Below are 14,665 nucleotides of genomic sequence, written 5' to 3'. Positions count from 1 at the left end.
TGTGAGTTTCAAAAGTTCACTACATTTTTTTCAATGACATGTATAGTATTTTATTTGATATAGTAATTATTTTAGGTATTTTTTTTATATATATACATCGCTTTGGCCTTAGACTTTGATTCAACTGTCTCACAAAGCCTGGCATGTTTCCTGTTTAGGAAGACAGAGTGCTGACTAAAGTCTTTCAACTACCAACTGAATGAAACTCTTTGTAGTTTGCACCAGTTTAGCACTGACTGGTCAGGACTCACTTCGTTACATATAGAGATGTCCCCATACTTTTTTACTTCTGGTACGATGCCGATATTGCAGCATTGAGTATTGGCCGGCACCGATATCAGCACAAATCATAGATACTTTTACTTATTTTGTAGTGTGGAATGTTAAAAAAGGCTTGATCAAGTGATGTTACTCAGAGAACAATAGTCAACAATTCAAGTTCACTGTAGTTATTTTTTTACTGTCAGTATATTGTGGGAACAACTGAAGGCGGGGACAAAAACACCAAAAACTTATCGGAGCGCTTATATCGGAGATTTTAAATGCAGTCCGATATTCGGTTTCTGGCAGATATCGGACCAATATCAATATCTGATCGGGACATCCCTAGATACATACATGTTGGTTGTAAAAAGAATAAAAAATAAAAAAAAAACCAACCTAATTTTCCTTTTTTTTCATGAGAATCAACAAATTTCAGGTACATGAGCTCATAGCTGAATGAATGAGCATCGCCTCTGAGCAAAGCAGGACAAAAGCACTACTGTCACCTACTTAGCGATAGTGTTTAAATCTACAACAGACGAGACTTCCCCTAAACTCAACTGAACACACAAACAATGCCACTGTTGCGTGGAATTTTATTTATTAACAAAACAAACCCAGTTTAAATGCAAAAACCACAATTTTATTGCAATACACAGGATTTCCTTCTGCTGCACTCATTGCCTTAAGGTACAGCCCACATCGGCACAGAGGGGAGAGGGATGTGGATCCTTACACGATGGATATACGGTTGATTATCAATAGAGCCAGATAGGCCACGCGCTCCAGAGTTCACTTGTCTTCAGCCGTTTTAATTTAAAACATAAACAGAGGCCTACCCCAAGCGACGGAACAGAAAAGGCATGTTCTCGGATTAAAGCACACAACGAGGACGAAGCAGTAAAGTACCTGCAGGATACATGCACACCAAATTTATATGGAATTTATCTGAATAGTAAACAAATGGCATTCGTCTTTGTCTAAAATGTCAATCATTTTTGGTTTAAAAACCATGGATTGTGCTCCGACAACAAAACCAGCCATGATAAGGAAACCACAGACAGAATTAAACCGGTTACAATAGCCGCATTCTGCAGATCTACAGGTAATTCAAAGGTAATGATTTGAAAACAATTAATTGCAACCTCGATTGTATCCAAACACTGATTTAAAGTAGCTTCAACTCAGACTGTAAAGTTGCGCAAGAGGGGGAAAAAAAAACAACAAAAAAACAAATGGAGAATCAGCAGTGCCTCCTAGATTTGTGTGGTGGAAAAAAAAAAGAAAAGAAAAACAAGCTGGTCTGTGTGGACTTTAACCACAGAAGAGCTTTGTTGCACAACTGATCAAAATGCACCAGATTGGTGAAGGAAAAGTGTAGAAACTAAACCATGACTGAGCTGTTACTGTCCTCATGTTTCTTAGGGTACTACTATTACTTTAGAGGTCATGTGGAGGTCACTTTTTATACACGAGGCCTGAAAAAGAAAAGATTAACTGCAATCAGGTCTGTAGAAGTAGAACAACAAAGACTCAAAGAATCAGAAATCATTAATCAATATTAGGCATGCGGTTATTATAACATTATGGCTGATTAGAAAACGTTAAAGCATCGTCTTATAAGGCCTCAAATTATACAGTCATGTAATGTTATATTTCGAATTATGTGATTGAAAATCCAACAGAAAGAACTCCATAAAGTGTTTTAGATAAGCGAGAATATGTGATCACCTCTGTGTTAGTGCCCATACATTTACACAGACTTTAACGTTAACAGTAAACACTGAAAAGGCAAAACAGAGATAGAAACAGTGTCACATTTTAAGTGACTGGATAACAAGTATCCAGTTACTGGGACTGGTTGGTGATTGTGTGGCTGCAGAATTCAGTGAAAGTAGGAAGAAAAAGAAGTTGGAGGGAAAAAAACACACGAAAGTGCAGATTTAAAGAAAAGTGTGACCAGAAATCTGACATTATTGTCTGGCTGGAGCTCAGATCAAGAGATGATGCAGTTGTCAGTGGGAGGTGCAGGAATGAGAGCAAAGCAGACATTTGGAGAATGGAAAGACTGGGAAAACTGTGCTTGGCTGATCAGTAGAATTTCACACTGGATTTTCCTCCAGGGGGGTTTAGAACCCGGTTGTGGGAGCGAGGCTTTGGACCCAAGTGTGGCTCGTGCTTTTTTAGCATGGCTTCATCAGGAAGTGAAGAAGAGGGGGTCGGTTTGGCCTCAGGCTCTGGAGGAGCGGACACAGCGGCTGGTTCTGCTTTGGCTGGAGATGGAGCAGGAACCGGAGCTGGGGCTGGGGCTGGAGCTGGGGCTGGAGCCTGAACTGGGGCCTGAGCTGGAGCTGGAGAGGTGACCTCTGCCTTCAGTGCAGGGGGGCTGGCTTTGGCTATGGGTGCTGTAGTGAGAAAAAAAACAAGTCCTCTAAGAAAATGATAGAGCATAAACAATAGCATCCAACTCCAAAGAGGATAGAGCAAAATTTGAAAAAATGGCTGAAAATGAAGTGCCAATAAGATGGACGATGTATGTTATGTTAAGGTAAGTATTTGCCATAAGAATTTGTCATTTGGACAAACTGTGAACTTGGATCCCATTAACTGTATCAACGCTTCTGTTTACTGGACACCACCAGTCAAAATGTGCGGTAACAATCAGCCTTATTAAAGCTGTGCTTTAAATTAATTCCAGTCTAACCCTAAAGGTGTGCTACATGTGTGTGCTGATCAAACACTTCCCCAAGGTGACTTTAAACTCCATATCAGGGTTCTCACCAGCACTGTTGAGCGTAGGGCCCCCAAGGCTGTGATTTTAATCCCCTTCACTGTGTTTCAACCAGAGTAGGGGAGATTTTCTGTTGTTTATTCCTTTTTTAATTAGTCCCGTCATAATAATTGTTGCACACTTGAACACAATAGACTTCCAGGCGTACAACTCTCTTTTTAATCTGCATCACCCAGAAACAAATTTGATTTGATCAGATGCTCCCGTCTTCACCAGAGGACCCCTGCAGCAACTTAGCTGCCCCCGATGTTGCCTGTGTGCATCCTCTGCTTTGTAACCCATAATCACCGTCCAATAAAGACGGTGAGCCTCAACCGCTAGCGTGTAGCGGAAACATGAAGCTGCTCGTCATGTTAATAACTCGCAACGAATCATTCCACATGCAGATGTGAATACTGTTGGGTTGAAAGCTTAAAGAGACATCAGCTTCTGTCGGGTCTGACAGGTTCAGGCCGAGTTCTGTCGGCCACAGGCCGGTGTCACGGTCTGAGCTTACCTCCGTAAAGAGATTCTCAGCACCCGTGCTGGATTAGCCATGCACAGAGATTGCTGTACTGATTTTAAAAAATGCTATAAACATTAGTTGACCATCAATAAAAAAAATATGATCGTCATGATCAGATTTATATGAATATAACAGCTTATTATTGTAAAAACTGCATAGATTAAATTATAAAACATATTTTGTTATACAAACACATTTCTTAGAAATTGAATTTTCAATCTCAGCACGGCAGAAGTAGCAAAACTCACAGCAGAACTAGCAAAATGTATTTTCGTAGTGCACATGCTCATAATCGATCTCAGTACGAGGTAAACTCCGTGACACCGGGTCAGGTCCCGATTAAAGCCCTACTGTGTTCTTCCTCCACTTTGTAACTCATAATCACTGTCCAATATAAACAGTGTGCTTCATAATCTAAACAAATACTATCAAAATATAAAAGCGTTGAATGGGGGGCATGTCCATAATAGTCCTAATATTACTGCGGGTCTCAAATAATACCTAATTTAATTTTGAAAAGCATGTCATCGAGTCTTTTGAATAAAATGTTGTTTGTTTTTTTTCTATACAGTGTATCTGAGTATTTATTAGTGGAGAACCCACACTAAGGATGAGTAACTAACTTCATTAACCCTTCATCAATTCAACAAATAACTATTGGCTTTAAAGTAAAGCAGTAACAAAGTTTTTTTTTTTTAAAACTAAAACGAAAAACTTTAACTTTAATTCACAAAATGTGGCCATCAGAGGGTTATAAATGTCAACAGTTTGGAACCCCTACAACACTTGCGCCAGCAGCACTTGCTTGCGCACCTCGCGTTACCCCTCCGCCCGTGAAAAATTCCTGGTGAGAACCCTGTGTACACATGTGAAATACTAAAATAAATCCTCTACTTAGTGAAATTATAAATAAACCTCTCTGAAATGATTACTATTTAGCAGAATAAACTAATAGGTGTCTCACCTGGTGATTCAGGCTCTGGTCCTACACTTAGATTGTCCTGTGGAACAAAAAACAAGATGTCTCTTCATTAAAAAATTGTAAGTAGCTCAGATAGCAGCACTACGGCTAAAATATCGCTGCACACAGTGTTACATTTGAAGTGCATGAGCTACCTTGGGCTTATTGGGATGGCTTCGGCTCGGGCTTTGCACAGTCGCACCTTCAGCAGTTCCAAATATGTTGCTGGTTCGTCCTCCTGGTGGTACTGTTTTCTGTTGCTGAGTGGGAGCTTCAGGTCCACCGAATATTCCACTCGTCTTCCCACCTGTGGAAGGAATCACCGCGGATAAATGAAACTAGGTATCAATATTTAAAACTGAACTCTTGTGTGCATTCGTATCAGTAGATAATAGGAGTAACGATTAATCGTAAGGCACTTAAAATCGTATTATAGGTATCACGGTTCATATCGATTAACAACAGGGGCGCTATATATATATATATATATATATATATATATATATATCCTCTCGTCCAAAGCGTAGGCAGCGGGCGGAATCTGCCACTACTTTCTTTCTGGCCGCCTTCTACTCTTAAATAAATGATTCCTTACCCCTTTAGCACCAAAAGAATATCTGTAATATTACATGAATATCTGTAAAAGAGGCACATTTTCTATTAGCTCTGTCTCCTAGCCTAGCATCTCTAATTCTCTGCACACAGAATAACTGCATGCCAACCGACCACTGGGGTACCTGCTGGATCCAACAAATATCTGAGGTAAATACAGTGCAGACTGGTTTTTTTTTTTTTGAAGTTCAACTGTTAAGACACAAAATACATTTTCAGTTGCACTTTTAAAAAGAAAAAGAACTATTATGCAGTTTTGCATTGTTTACTATAGAACCAGAATTTAAATTAATAGGCTTCTTCTTCATTTGTATTATTCCTTTATTTATTTTATTCAAGATTTATTTTAGTTAAATTGCATTGTTTTGAATAGTTTATCAAGGGATTCTTTTGACAATGAAAAATAAAAGGAAAATAGTGCAGGAATATTTTTTCAATCATCATTTGTCTACAGGTCCCATTTTGTAAAATAAATCGTGAGAGAATCGTTTCGTGAACCCAGTATCGTGAATCGAATCGTATCGGGAGTTGAGTGAATCGTTACATCCCTAATAGATCAAAGATAAGGAAAACTAAAATCCTGTCTTCATTTTTTAAACCGTTTGATCTTTCCTACAACATGATCAAACACAGAAGCAACCGCTAACCACAAAGAAGTTTTAAAGCTGAACTTTATCCCGTTACTTTAATTTGAAATTTGCAATCTAAAAAAAAAAGCAACAATCACAACTACTGTAAAATGTGCCTAAATGAGCACTTTATACTTGTGGTTGAATGATAAAACTTAGAGGCTTTGTAATGAATCTAAAATAATCGCATAACAATATTTGACACAAGAAGCAACATTTTTCCAGTTTAAATGGATTTTGGTTTATGACCAAATCAATGAAAACAATAGATGAGCTTAAATAACAAAATAGTGTTTATTATTTCATCACTGAGTGCCAACATAATATGCAATATGAATAAAAAATATAATGATTGCACTGTTCACAAAAACACAAACTTAAATTTAAGTATAGCTATATTCACGATTTTTCTGGATTCTTTTTAAACTTTCTAAAACAAATGTGCTTTTGTGTATTAAAATAAAAAAAAGAAGTGGAAACTGAACATTGTAAAACAGTTGTCTGTGCATCAGTTTTTATGGGTATACTGGGAACTTGTGAAATGAGAAAGGTTCTGCGCTGTTTGGAGTGCAAATAAAAAAAGCAATTAATTGCATTTTTTGTGTGCATTATTTTTCTGTAATTAATATACAGTATCTAAATTTAAATAAAGCGTTAAAGTCCCAGCTCTACTTTATAGTTGTCTTTGCATCTCAATGGCCACGGTTACATGATGTTTTTTAATTCGGAATTAGTTATTCCAAATTAAATCATTCGGAATTAAAGTGTTCTGCTTCGTGTTTACATGGAATAGTAATTCCTGAATTGAGGTTTACATAGAAACCGGTTTATTTGGCTTTATTTAATTCCGCTTTAAGTCTGAAGGTTGGGAATGCTCTGATTGGACAGAGGGAGAACATGACATATCACGTCTATCAGGAAAAACACACAACAAACCTTTTATTGTCGGCTATAACACAAAAGACCACATGAGAACTGTTTTCACCTTTATTTTGATTGTAGTTTTGAAGCAGCAGATCGAAAATAACACACGGTTTCGCGTGTTTTGGGACCGCGGAGCTGAAGAGAGATAGGAAACTAATCACTGGTAAATAAAGCCAAGTAAACTCTATGAAGAAAAATAACCAGGAATAACAGTTGCTCATCAGTAAAGATAGTAGCTCTAACAACAGGTACAATGATAAACTTGGTGATATTACAGCCTGTGAATGCAGTACGGGGACGCATTTACTTCCGTCCAGTGAAGCCTGTTCCGTTTATTGCGTTTACCGAGGTTTGTGTTTGTCGTGTGAAAGTCTGCATGTTTAGTGCTTTCCATCCATCTACTCTTTTCATTTTATCCATGTATTCTGAGGCTCTTATGAATAAATAGTCTTGGCTTATGTCGTCATCACGGTAAATTGCGCATGCGCAGAATGACCCGAATTAACTTAAAGCAGAATTAAGCAAGTTAAGTGTTTATAAGAAAGAGGAATTATCTAATTCAGAATTAAAATCGGAATAAACCAGCCACTTAATTCGGATTTAAGTTTAATTCGGAACAAAACACGCGTCAGGAATTAAGTGTTTACGTGATCAGTTTAAAAGAGGAATTAACTTTTATTTTGCTTTAAATAGGAATTAAAGCTCCCATGTAAACGTGGCCATTGTGGATCTAACCAACCATTTGCGAATGGTCACAGATTGTATGTCTGCAAAACGCATGAAAGTGGCAGAGGAACGACTGTCACAAACACCACAGTGACAGTTTCCATCCCACCGAACATTCAAACTGACCAGCCTCTGAACGCTCTTCAGCTCTGGTCTGACCTGGGGGGTTGGAGCGTCTCGGTCCGCTCTGGGGCCGCCTCGGGTGAACCAAAAATATTGGAGGCCATCTTATTAGGTCTTCTTGATGCAGCAGCATCCTCTTCATAACCACCAAACAGGTTACTAGAGCCACCTCCTGGTGGTTTCAACACTCTGAAGAAGGTTGGGGAAAAAAAAGGTGGGTAAGTTTTTAGAATGTGTGTTTTAAATGTACCGTACATTACAATGTCAATGATTTGCCTACTTGTAGTTTAAGATAGAAAAGGAGGTCAATGCAGGGAAATAATCAATAGTCTTGCTACTTGATGATTACACTGCTTTGGGCCGACCGCAGTCATGCAACTGTAAAACAATATTAAGTACTTGTCCATAGTTTAATAAACACTAACACTTATTGTCTAATACTCTAAACAAATGGAACTTTAGTTCCAAATGATCTAATCATTTTCATCTCCTTTACCTGAAAGTTTTCCAAAACCCCAGAAACACAGAGCAGCACCACTACCCACTACCAAAATGCTCTCACTATCATATTTGAAGCTCTCCTGACATTCAAACATAAGACGCTATGGTGAAACTATGTGCATATTTTAACTCTCTTTTTCAGTGCAATTAATTGAAATTCAATTACAATTTCAATTATTACACTCAACGATTACAAAAACATAATCGAGAAAAAAACATTTAAAAAATATACATTTTTTTTTTATTATACATGTTTCATTTGCTAAATAAAACAAACTTTGACGATTCAGGATATCCACAAAGAATAAAGTGTGGCACACACAAGAAAAACGCTTATTAATACTAACTTTGATTTGTTTTATGCACACGCATGCAAGCTCCTCCCCTCCGTTCCGCCCCTCTCAAACATAAAGCTAAAGCTAGCCTAACCTGCAGGCTAACGTGAGGAAAGTTGTTGCTAGTGGTCTTGAAACATGGCAGGAGAAACGCAGCAAAAACGCTTAGTAAACAAGTGGTAAGTCAAATTCTCTGATATGGAACACTTTGGGTTTGATGATGAAGATCTAGAGCAAAGACACATCACATGCAAAAAGTGTTTTGTTTTGTGCAAAAGTGAACATACTTGATTTTAGTGTTTGAAGGATTTTATTTATGTTTAAAGAATATGTTTTATGTTGATTTGCATAAAACATGAAAAAAAAAAAAAACGTTTTGGTAGACAAATAAATGATTGAATAATCATGATTTAAATTATGACTAAAATAATCATGATTTTTTTCTATAAATCGAACACCCCTATTCTCAAAATAATATACAACAATATTAATCTCAATATTATTATATTACCTCAAAATCTGACCAGAAAAAAAACAATTCTGGGTTAAGTTATTTGATGCAAAATGCCAATGAGTGAGTTCTGTAGTGTGGCTTGTTTAGGGGAAGGTCTGGGTTAGAACGCACTCAGAAATGTATATAACTGTACTTTTATGCTGTTCTAAGAAGTAGTGGTGAAAGCAGCGACTTCTAAAATTTGCATTTTAATACAAAATAAGCTATAAAATATATATCTCAGAAATATTGAAAAATTGTAAAGAAGAACACTGTTTGACTGTAACTCTAAGAATAATATTAAATACTCGTATGATGTTATTTGCAATGTGTGATTGTATAAATAAAAACAAGTAAGTTTTGGTGTAAATTAAATTTAAAATTGGGAGCTAACCACGCAGTTGTGCGGACTTTTTTTCATTGCTCCAAAGAACGGGACTTGAATACATAAGTGATTTAAAAAACGTGTTCTTCCTGTGCGTGCAAATGAGATAGTTTATTTTGGCTCTCCATAGTCTTGGCTAATGTATTACAGTATTATTCATTGTTAATAAGAGTTTATAGGACTGGATGATTGATGGGATAGTCGAAGGCCCATGGAATAAAATACCAGCTCACATAAGTGATCGAGCAATATCTATCTCCATTCACTAAAATCAGGGGAAATGTTTGCTGGAAGGGCTAAATTGTAACTAACCATTACCCTTAAATATAAACTTAAAGCAGTGCGCAATACATAATTTCACCTTGGGCATGTGCAATAACAAGCATTATCAGCACTTACCAATTAGAAAACACTGTAGTTGAAGTTATTGGTTAAACTTAAATAGTTTTAATTATTTTATTACTATATATATATTTTAAAAAAATAAATGCTTAATGTCCCTTTCGTAAATAAATAAAATTAATTGTATTTATGTTTTTTTTTTTTTTTTTAATTATCAATGGTTTACACTTCATTCAGCAGTGTTTAAATTATTATGACGAATGGGTCATCCTATGTCAATTGAACAAATGACCCACACACTTTGGTCTCAAATAATTGATTTTTTTTTTTTTTTTTTTAAACCAATTGTTCCGTTATTATTCAACAGGCACACTGTACATTTTTAGTTTGATCAGATGAATACACAGAAGTAAGCTACAATGGCTTCATGTAAAGGATTTATATATTAATATTCGTGAGGATGAAATAACCCAACATTGGTGTCCAAAATAAAAATGAAGTCACATGAAGAAAAATTGTTTCATGTCCCAAGAAAGAGTCATCTTTATACTATACATTTTTTTTTTTTTACATTCCCACATGCAGTTATGGGCCAATGAAAATAGTGTAAAAAAAAAAAAAGTTTTTTTTTTTTCAGATTTCAAAAGACTTGTCACCCAAGAACTAATGCATATATGTGACTAATCATTAGTGATGTGAACAGTCCATGTACATAACTCAAAGCCGATAAGATACGGAGAGCTGAGACATATGCAAAGTTGTTTACTGAAAGTCCAAACATGTTTAAGCCTGAAACCCCCCAAAAAATTCACTCCAAAACTGAGTGGCTGACATGTTCACCAGAAAGGATATATAGCAGATATTATTATATATTCTCAGAGAGTAGGTGGAGCTGTATTACTATATAAAATTTCCTGTGATGATGTTCCTGAGATGTTGGAAGCTAAAAATTGAAGAAAAATAAGGTTGCACAAAAATCAACATACTCTCCTCATTTATGTGGCCATATCTCAAAAAGTATTCAGCCGATCAAACTAAAAATGTACAGTATGCCTACTGAATAAGCATGAAACAACTGGTATATATATATATATATATATATATATATAAAATTGATACAGAAGTGTGTGAGATGTCAATGGAAATTTGTTGAAATTACCCTAATGAGTGTTTTGAATAAAACCCTCTTAATTGTAGTGTAACTTCTTTAAAACACTGACTTGGCAATATAGATAGACAGATAATTATTTCAGACTTGTAGTCCATATCATAAACAGACAAAATATACAAACCACAGAAGAAAAACTAAATACACTAAAAGAGAATAAAGAAACTGATTCGGATTATATGGCATGCTGAAATGAATTTAAGAAGCTGTATAACATGTTTCAAACTCAAGACCTGGGGCCCAAATTTGGCCCTTTAGAACATCAAATTGGGCCCACAGGAGACAGTAGAAATAAGAAAACATGACTTATTGTGTAAATGACCAAATAATTCAGTTGTAGACATCTCAAGTTCACAATTTTCATGAAAATCCACAATATTTTGAAAGGCTTGCAGTTTTTCCATCCTTATATTAATAAAATGCAGTAATTTTTAACTGCAAATTGTGCAAAATTCCTAAATTCCTCTAAAATAACACAAAAATTGGTTACAAAATCAAGAAATGGTGAAGTGAAAAATAAACAGGGACTGATATCAAAAACGAGGGCACAATGATGTTAAAATGGCTCTTTTTACACCCACCTAAAATCTGTGGCCCACTTGAGATCAAACTGGTCCGTATTTGGCCCCTGAACCCAAATTAGTTTGCTGTACAATCCTCACCTCTTAATGGTTTGCTGTTTGCGCATGCGCACTTAGACCATGACATGTGTACTGTACACTTTTTTCCGGTGACACAGACTGAACTGTTGAGCGCTATAAAAACAAAACGTAGTTAATTGTCGTACTTGTTGTTAAAGATGTTAGGTAAACACTGTATTTCACTAGCGAGAAAGTTGTCGTGTTTTTGAACACGGAGAAGATACGTAGAAGAAAAAAGAGGCTACTTCACACTAGCCTAAAAACATGTTGCCAAATAACAGGCAGATTAAACAGCCTGGACTGGCGCCACGAAGCCCTTTAGCTTCATGTATGTGGAACTGTTTTAAGCTTTTATATATATTTATATATATATATATATATATATATATATGACATGAGCACACACGGTTTGTTAAAGTAAAAGTCAAACACAGAGCTTATGTGACGAACACTTCCGTAGACAACGCCTGCTCGGTTAGCTTCAACGCTAACCAAACCTACAAAACCACTCCGATAATGTGTCGGGATTGTTGATAAAAGCTTTACAAACTGATATTAAAACACAGTGTTTGAGTATCAGTTTGTTAAGTATGCGTTAAAGTAAGAGGCTGTGTCAGTATATGACATTATTAGCAGCAGTGCAAACAGCGTGATGATGAAGCACAAAACAACGTTTGTTTAACAACTCATGGCGTCACAAACCTAGAGCTGGGTTTGGCTCCGGTGTCCATTCCCTGAAACATGTTTGTAGAAGTCATTTTGGTTCCGTTTTCAGCCTCAAAGTTCTCCCAAATAACCCAGAGAGTTTGCCAACTGTACAACCACCGAGATCCCCCGAGAACACGCACGCACGCACGCGCACAAACACACAGACCGTGTTAAAAAAAAAAAAGGAATGTCAGTCAACCCAACACACACACATACTGCTTTAACCGGGCTTCCGCCTAGCGAGCAAGGGGGTGTTCGTTTTATTCATCAAGACATGCCGTTCGATTTTTATTTCTGTGAAAAACCACAAAAAAAAAAAAACAAATTAGAGTGGCCAAAAGCGGACAGAAAAAGTGGTTTAAAAGGGTTCAAAGTGTTAATAGTGGCTTTAAAGTGGCAGAAATTTAACCATTGGTTAAATTTTTTTTTTTTTTTAAAAAAGCATAAAATTTGTAGAAAATTATTTAGAAGTGATTGTAAGTGTCGAAAATGTTTTGGAAGTGAAAAAAATGTTCTGAGAAGATTAAAATATGGCAAGTTTGGTGTTTGACTCAAATTGTCCTGAAAATATTCTGTTTCGAAGGCATCTGGTGACCCCCCCACAGTGACTTGTGACCCCAAATGGGGTCCTGACCCCAAGGTTGAGAAAACCTGGTTTAAACTATCATAATTAATAAGCTATTATATATATATATATATTGATATATGAAATATTATAGTTTTCTATATCACCAAAATAGAAAACTCGATACATCTTGAATCTCGATATATCGCCCAGCCCTAATTCCTAAATTATAAAACAGCCTAAATAGCAACATAAATGTGTATATGAAGCACATGTGTTTATTTAATATACTTACAGTTCATATACAAGTCAACACATTGTATATTTACTGTTAAATTCACGTTGCTTGTCTTGAAGTTAAACATTAACATTTTATTTTCATTATATATTTTCTGATAATTTTTCATGCTCACTCATGTGGTTCTCTGGTATTCACTAATGACTTATTAGACACATTTATTACAGACTTTACATTCTTTTACACTTTATAAAGCAGTGTATATTTGTGGAGCTTGTGATTGGCTGATTTTTCATGGCGACTTACATCGTTCCTTCCGCTGTGATAAACGTTAAAATCTCAGTTATTAATCTAACAGAACGTGTAACTGTGTCCCATCCTGCTGCTCTTTAGGAAGATAAACTCTCTGTCACATTTTACAACGTATTTACACCAGTTCTTTGTTTTTTTTTTTTACTGAAACATCTTCATTCATCATCTCTATTCTGAGTTGGTTCCGGGTTTGTTGCCGCTGTCTGCACTAATCTCGCGAGAACTGCCACTCAGGCCATTTCATGTGGCAGTTCTCTTTGTGTTCAAATGTCACTTTTAATGAAAGCTGATATTCTAGTTTTTTTTATTTCTGCAGTGTTTTATCTTTCATGAGTGTCGTTCGGGGTACGCCAGTGTATAATGAAGCGTATTCAGCCTCTCCCCGTTGATTCGGCCTTAAAACTATCAATCATTTTAAAGGCGGGTCTATTGTTGATCAAATCCGGTTGAAACCACGTTTGCCTTTTTGGAGAAAAAAAAACAAACTTAAAAATAAAAATATAACGTTACAAACCAATCTACAGATGTTGAAATGTTTGAAAGCTCTTATTGAGAAATTTCAAGAGGCGTGACAGGAAAAGGCTGACCATTGGACGTTCTTGAGATATGTTCAGCGTATAATTGGCTAAGCTAGCTGTCCATCACATTCAACAGCCCGCCTTCTTGCTGACTCGAACCAATCACGTGCTTTGTTTTTGAGTTGTAGTGGGCGTGTCGAGCAGCAAGTGCAGGAACTGTCAGCGGTAACACCGGAGGTCTGTGGTCAGCTAAGTATGTTAGCCTGTTTGCGGACGGATAAAACGCGAAACAGCCTTTACTTCAGGTAAAATTATCTTACTAAACTTGACCTCTCAGCCCGGAACGCAGTTTTACTTGTAGTTGAGGTGGTAGCTGCACTACGAGTGGCTTTTTTTATTGGCAGAATGACTGGTTCAACTGTGAGGATGTTACCGCTAGCCAGCTGTTAGCAAGAAGCTGAGTTACATGTGGAGGTAAAGCTTGTTTACACTTCTTTTGCTGCTTTAAAACATCTTCCAACCATCACACGAACACACATTTATTGTATCAGTTTGTCTTAACTGTGGTCCACGACTTGAGTTTTGGCTGCAGTTATCTTATAAGTTTGGTTTTAGTGGGCTATGTGAGGAGAAACATGTCAGTCATAAAGTGTCTGTTCTCAGACTGACCTCAAACTACATCTAGAAATGGATTATATTGACCTGAGCCATGTTTAATCTTTGCTACATTTCACATTGTGGATGCACAACATTGCTTACTATGTGTTAAGGTGTCTAACTAGCAGTTTGTGGCTCTTCCAGCTTGTTATAAGGGTTGTATTATTCATCTTGAATTGTTTAAATTGTGATGTTGTTTTGGTACAACTCAGGGATTCACATCTGTGGAGACTATTTAAGAGTAGGGTCTTTCCCTGTCATTTCTGC

At 36.5% G+C, this 14,665-nt stretch overlaps 1 protein-coding gene across 1 annotated transcript; it reads right to left on the bottom strand.

Moving 5' to 3' along the window:
* Positions 1 to 843: 843 nt before the first annotated feature.
* Positions 844 to 12,233, bottom strand: LOC114468277 (jupiter microtubule associated homolog 2-like). Its single transcript, XM_028455071.1, is given in 6 exon segments — positions 844 to 2,669; positions 4,525 to 4,561; positions 4,677 to 4,828; positions 7,572 to 7,602; positions 7,604 to 7,724; positions 12,103 to 12,233. Coding segments are annotated over 6 exon segments (711 nt in total). The 5' UTR covers positions 12,159 to 12,233; the 3' UTR covers positions 844 to 2,355.
* Between the last annotated feature and the right edge of the window lie 2,432 nt (positions 12,234 to 14,665).

The sequence above is a fragment of the Gouania willdenowi genome, chromosome 8, assembly GCF_900634775.1.
Source record: "Gouania willdenowi chromosome 8, fGouWil2.1, whole genome shotgun sequence".
Lineage (NCBI taxonomy): Eukaryota > Metazoa > Chordata > Actinopteri > Blenniiformes > Gobiesocidae > Gouania > Gouania willdenowi.
This window is presented reverse-complemented; position numbering and strand designations above follow the sequence as displayed.